The sequence below is a fragment of the Telopea speciosissima genome, chromosome 1 (genome assembly GCF_018873765.1).
Source record: "Telopea speciosissima isolate NSW1024214 ecotype Mountain lineage chromosome 1, Tspe_v1, whole genome shotgun sequence".
NCBI classification, from domain to species: domain Eukaryota; kingdom Viridiplantae; phylum Streptophyta; class Magnoliopsida; order Proteales; family Proteaceae; genus Telopea; species Telopea speciosissima.
Window position 1 is genome coordinate 74,256,511 of NC_057916.1, and position 6,854 is coordinate 74,263,364.

Consider the following 6,854-nt stretch of genomic DNA (forward strand, 5'->3'; position numbering starts at 1 on the left):
TAATCAACAATGAGTATTTTCATTGATGGTAAGTAACATATATATTCACTATAGGGAAAATGATACCCACACAAGCTCTGTAGTAATCTTTTCACGCTTCTCTCATGTATCATGATATTTTCTCTCCTCTCTGACATTCTGGCTCCTTGTTAAAGAATTGTGTAACACCCCCTCCTATGCACCGATTAGCTAGGCATATTGAGGATTCCATTCCCACACCGCTTGCATTGCGATCATGTTGCCATTAATCATATTAACCTATTACGCTTTTGTGATTTTTCCAACTTTTGAATATGGTATTATGCAGGCTATGCTTAGAATTTTGGATGAAATTTGTGCAAAATTCATTTTCCTTAAAAATGCTTCCAATAACAAATTAATTAGGAATCTCTTGATAAATTATTAGAGGGCCGATTCTACAATTGATCCATAAAATTTGTGCAACAAAGCAAAGCTAGCATAATATCCACCTTCATAAACCTTAAGATACATTTTTTTTTTATCAGAAAGAAAAAATTTTATTAAAAGAAATCGGCTCTAGAGAAACTCCTGTTAGGGTTTAGGGTTTAAGCACAAGGTTGTTTAAAGCATTACACCCTGAGTATCTAGTTTGGAATACCCAGACTGCTGCCTCCAGCTAGTATATATAGGAAAACTAGGGTTTAGGTCAAATGGACTAATTATTAGATTGCCCCTCACAATTTGGGCATTAACACAAATAGAATTATATTAAAACATATGAAGAGATATTACATAAATACCCTTACAACTCCGCCCACGAGTAGGAAAACATACAACAAAAGGGGGGAATTGTGATGGGCCTCTCTAGTAGAGTCACGAGACACATTAATGAAATACAAAATAGTAATTAAAAAAAAAAGAACGTATTTAGTGCACGAGACTCTCGTTACTGCAGGGTCTGGGGAGGGTCGCGTCATAATGCACGCAGCTGTTTGAGGCTGTTTCCAGAAGCCTTGATCACCATTAAGCAAGCAATCAGAAGAAATAACCAGAGAGGTGAGCTGAAGACTCCAAACCAAAAGCAATTATAATATCAAAACCTAATATCTGGTTTTTGATTTTATATTATATGTATAGAAAAGATTTCGATGTTAAATGCATACAAGACCCGCAGAAATTGTAAAGTAATTCTTCATTTAACCTAATATTTTTGCCAAAATGAAATGAAAATGGTCTAGGTTCCAAATTTGACTATTAATTGTCTATTGTGATGAAAACAAAAAAAAACACCCCAAGAACCAGGTAAACTAGATATATATTTTATAATCTTCCCATTAGCCGGATTCCAATTGGGGCAACTCTTTACTGAGAGAATGTAAACGTCAATCTCAGATTTTTATCTAGAGAGAGACGACGGCGGCGGCGGTGAAGGTTTTGTTTCAGGTGATGGGTCCGTTAAATGTGATGAACCCACCACCGAAAACCTGTGTCTGTGAAGGAGCTCCCTTGCCAATGCCTGAAGATCACCACCACCACCACCTCCTCCTCCTCCTCCTCCTGTGGCGTTGGCGGCGGAGGAGGAGGAAGAGTTGTCCGATGGATTCCTTCCACCACCACCCCCGTATTGTCGAAGTTCCATCTGTCGTTGTTGCAACGTCCATGAAGGTTGTTGCATCAGAGGATCAAAAAGCGTCGATAGATCAAATGACGCAGCTGGCATGCTTGAAGCTGTGGGAAGGTCTGCAATGGAGAGTGACGGTGGGGTCAATAAAGTCGGAGATGGCGGACGCAGCGTTGGAGATGGAAGCTCCAGGGTTGCTAGATGAGCTTGCAAGTACGACAGCTCCGCCTGCAAATTCACCACCTACAACACCCACACAACTTTTTATCAAAAAACGCTTCTCACACATTTCTACAGTAAATCAAAACAAAAAGCATGATTTAAGCACGATCCAATGGTCCATATTGATTAAAAACCGTTAATCACAGTTGTCAGATCGAGATCAAGAAAGACAGAGAGAGAGAGAGAGAGAGGGGAAAAGAAAGGAAAGGAAAGGAAAAGGGTCTTTTTCATTCATTCTCCATGTTTTCTTCCACGAAAGAGAAGAGAATTACTAGTAAAGGAAACAGTTCTTCTGAAAACGACTCTGATTCCAAGGAGAAACAGTTTCTCTGAAACCAAATGAGAATCGTTTTAGAGAAAAGAGAAAAAAAAAGCTTTTTGTGGATGGTTACCTTACCTGTTGTTGAAGAGCGAAGATGTGAGCAACGCAACCATAGACTGGATCACGGAGACGAGCTTGTGCCTCATAACAAATGGTGACAACCGCATCGAGGCGCTTATGGATGGGTATATGAAGTAGAAGCTTAGAAACGTTGCTTGCACCAAACACCTTATGCACCGCTGCGAAATGAGCCGCTCCTTGTTCCGAGTCAAAATATGGAGCAAATATACAATCCGTCACGCATTTACGCCTTAGGAACTTACATGCACCACAAGGCCCACCACCGCTGCCACCACCAACACCTCCTCCTCCTCCACTACTGGTACTACCACCGCTGTTTGCACTACTCATTTTCTTCTCTTCAGATGTTGGTTGATTGGGTTTCTTAACTGTTTGTGTTGTTTAAGGCATGCTCAAATTGGGTTTCTTCTATCCATCAAGGAACTGATTCAAATGATGAAGAAGACGATGAAATGAGAACAAAATTGTGTGTAAATATGAATGAAACCTATGTTTGGTGGTGGGTCATGTTTTGGACTTGTTTTGAGTTTTTTTAAAACGGACCTCAATTCTAAATCTTTAAAGCCACGCGACACATCAAACACCACCCCCACCCCCTTAGCTGCTTGCGTGAAGCAAACATGCGATAACCCTAGCTATCTAGCAATTTTCTCTCTCTCTCTTTCTCTTTCTACCTCTCTAGAGTATGAAATCCATTCAATCAGTCAAGCTCAAGCTGTCAATCACCAAATAGTATCTCACTTAACTTTCTTGCTGTTGAGCCATTCCTCCTCGCTGATTCTCACCCAAAAATCTCTTTTAAATTGAAGAAACCGAAACGTGTCTATAGCTTGGTTGCATTGGCCTAATTGCGTGTTTTAAGCTCTGCGTAGAGGCCAAAAGACGCTATCTTCCCTTTCTCTCCCTTTTTGAGAGGGATCCCCCCCCATTGGCTTTTGCCTCACGACCTATTCGCCTATTTTCCATATTATCATACTCCTGAGGAACACGTCCTCCTCTTCCATACGCATCGTAAACAATCAATCAATTGGTCCTCGAGATTCGTACGAATCCCCACCATCATCCAATCATTTAAGATCATTAACTAAAAGCTAAACACCAGTGCGGGGTAAATTAGTACTTTAATGAGGAGCCAGTCAGAGTCAAAAGCACCACTCCGGCGTTCAAAGAATAACATAAAGGGCCCACTGTAATGAAGTGGCGGATATAGGTAGACGACACGTGTCAGTCGGTGAGAGAATAGAATGGGGTCCACGCGCCGTTTATTTAAAAAAACAAAAAAAAAACAAGGGATTTCGTTTCTCTATTCCCAATTGTAGCTGTTACATCATTACTTACTTTATAAACGAAAATTACCCTCTCTTTTTTATTTTTTAAACAAAAATGAAATTTCTTAAGCAGTTCGTAACGGCGCATAGCCGCGCCGTCCGGCACCTGTCCAAACCATGTGTAACGATGAGGGAGCACTGATTGAACATAACAGTCCACCTCGTGCTGACACGTGTCATGATTGAAATGTAACCGAACGATTCCTTCTGTACAAGAAACTGCAACGACACCTCTCCCTTCACGTTTCATCCGGTATATCATTATTTGTGAGAGATGGATATTTAAGAAATCCGATCCCGTCTCAAGAAAACAACGTTCAGAAACGACGATTTGCAGAAGAAAATGAAAACACATAATACATAATACAAAAGAATTACATGATTCACCCCTAAGATGGGAAGTGACATCTACGACTGAGCAACAAAACAAGTTTTTAATATCTTTGAAATATTACAAACCTTCTACCCTAGCCTTCCCAAAAAAAAAGAACATTATATAAAGAAGTCCTAACCCACAAAGTACATAAATGCCTTTAGAATAAAAAAATGACCAATTTATCAGGATCGGACCGAAACTAAACATATATCAAAAAATATATCGTTTCGAATGTCTCGTTGAGCTCTACACAACACACAGCCTTCGGCGACAATGTATCCATTTTTTAGTCCATCTGAGCTTGTTTTGAAACCAAAACAATCCTCCAAAGATCCTCTGAATCGCTTTCTAGACCAAATTCAGGCTTCACCAATAACAACCCGATACGATTCTCCAAACCGATTTGTTTCGGTACATCCTACCATTATATTAAAATGTAAGGCAGTAAGGGTCTATGAAAATTTGTCTGAAACTACTAGCTAGTGTGGGGACTGGGGATAGCAATAGCGCCCATAGAACCTGGTGGCTGTTTCTTGTCTCTGGTTAAGGTTCATGAGCCAGGAATTGAGCAATTTGTAGAAGAACCCGACACGGACTCGAGTTAGGGACATTAGGTGGGTCAGGATATTTTAGTAGGTTTGACCCGGCTGCTTGTGTACATAGAAAGGGACATGAGTGTGTTTAAAGCTTTTGAACAATGGACATGGAGGGAGAAGGAGGAGGATAAGATAAAATTTCTATGATTTTCTATAATTCAAGTGGGATTCAAAAGTCAAAGATGTAATTGGGCTATGCTTTGATTTTTCATTTGCTTAGTAGAATGTGAAGCAAACCGTGTGTTTTTAAGAAATGATTTTTTTTAAAGGGGGGGGGGGGGGGTATAGGTGTATTAAGAAATAATTCCTCAAACCATGCAAGGAATGAGAATGCATTACATTCCTATTATCTTATGTTTTTAAAAACCACCTCTTACTCTTCCATTAGAAAACAAAAATTTTCCACCTCTTAGCCGGTTTAATACAGCTTTGGTTGTCTGTAGAGCCCACCTAGGATGGGTTTTCTACATTGTGCGAAATTGCTGTTTTATGATAGTTCAATAAGAATAAAAATTTTGTAGACAGGTAGATCTCAAAATTTCTTGTTTACATATCAATTTCAATTAAAATATAATTTTAAATACTAGAGCATGGGAGTATGCACGACGATGCATGCATGGCACTGGAGGTATTTGGTTGAATAGGGCTTTGAAATTTGAACTTTAATCAGTTTAGAGTTTAGACCATTTCTTTTCTATCCAACAATTGGAATAGTCACTTCACTTGTTCACATGGTACAATGGCAATGGAAAACACATGACACCTTCCTAAGCGTGTAGTCGAAGTTTGGTTTTTCTAGTTTAATATCATAATATAACAACAATGTTAGCATCACAATCACAATGGTGTCATTGAATTTTAAACCTAAATCATTAAGGGGGTGATTTTTCTTCAGTCATGGTCAATGGAGAATCCTTTGACTAAGGCGTTCGGATGATGCATGTTGAGAGGGTATTGAGAATTATAAAGGAAGTATTATATAGACTTTGTAGTCTAGGGGTAGAGATTAATAACCCTAGATGGGTGTACTTTTCAAGTATACACAGTGTAGGAAAACCTTATTCATTCACTAATCAATTTTATTTTGGTGGTAAAGGTCACTAATCATTGTTGGTAAATGTAAAATGAAAGGAAAAGAACAAGTAGGTGAAGGAAAACCAAAGTTTCATGCACATACAAGCTTGGAAGCCAATCTAAATAGTTAATTATTGCTTAGACTTTAAACTAGTATGACTTTACTACATGTCAATACAATGTTTTGAAAATTTTTTTGATAGATACAATGTTGAGGATTTTAATAAAGGAAAATTCTTGTTGTAATCAAGGTTGGTGGAAAAAAAAAATCGTACTTTACTCTCTTTTTTCCCATTTTAGTATAATATATTATTTTTATTTACCAAAAAAAAAGTATAATATATTATTTTTTTTAAAGAGAGTAAATCTTATCATTTTTACATAAATACTGCATTAAATAAATTTTATTTTCAAAATTTTTTTTTACCGCTATGATAAGTTTTGAGAATAAAAAAATAGACAATTAAAAGAATATTAAAACTTCTCAATTCGCCACTTTAATGACAACAAGTTGCACCCATTATTGAATCTATAACTATTTTTCTTTGCATGGGGTAGAAGATACCAAATTTAAAATTTCCCGAAGTATCCAATATCTTGTTGAACTTCCTAATTTCTATTTTTCTCTTTTTTTTTTTACATTTAATTATTATTTATATTTATATTTATAAATTTTAAAAAAATGAAGCAAACTCTTAATGGTTTGTCTTTAGTTTGGATTGTTTAGAAACAATGGGAAGCCAAGAGGAAACTGGACTAAATCATTAGCAGACCGATAAAAACCCGTTAAGAAAATCAATAGAAAACCGAAATCAAATTGAACAAAAACCGATTGAAATCAAATTTTATTATTCGGCCCAATACATGTCTAAAATTGATTTAACCTAACCATAGTGAAAATAATTGATTTGAAAATTAACCCATGAATATATATATATATAATGACATTAAAATCATGATGTCCACAAAAATTTAGGCACCAAAGATGTCCGACTGGGAACTGAGAAAATAGAAAAAGTCGGATTGGGTCAATGATATCTGCAGTTGTTGAAGGAAACTGATATATAGGGCCACAAAGAAGCATCTATTAAGTTCTTTTACCCAATTCAATTTAGGTACTAAATAAGAGTGTCCGAACTCCGAACCCCTTTAGTTCCATAACTCGTGCGGTCAACCCCTAGGGAACATACGAAAATATGTTTTACATTTTAAAGCAAAAGCAAAGCAATTGTTTTCTTTCTCTGCTTTTTGTGCAGAGAAATAGGTATAAAAT

The 6,854-nt window shown here is 37.1% G+C and overlaps 1 protein-coding gene across 1 annotated transcript; it reads right to left on the reverse strand.

Annotated features, from left to right (window-relative positions):
* Positions 1-1,348: 1,348 nt before the first annotated feature.
* On the reverse strand, positions 1,349-2,537 carry LOC122654415 (LOB domain-containing protein 18-like). Its single transcript, XM_043848497.1, has 2 exons — positions 2,202-2,537; positions 1,349-1,825 (listed from the first exon to the last, which is right to left on the reverse strand). The coding sequence occupies exons 1-2, from the start codon at positions 2,535-2,537 to the stop codon at positions 1,358-1,360; spliced, it is 804 nt and encodes a 267-aa protein (XP_043704432.1). The 3' UTR covers positions 1,349-1,357.
* Positions 2,538-6,854: the final 4,317 nt, after the last annotated feature.

Excerpts from the sequence above, each read along its gene's own strand:
- LOC122654415 (XM_043848497.1), bottom strand. The coding sequence starts at position 2,537 with ATGAGTAGTGCAAACAGCGGTGGTAGTACCAGTAGTGGAGGAGGAGGA. Across the intron at positions 1,826-2,201 it reads TCTTCGCTCTTCAACAACAG|GTGGTGAATTTGCAGGCGGA; the intron begins GTAAGGTAACCA and ends TGGGTGTTGTAG.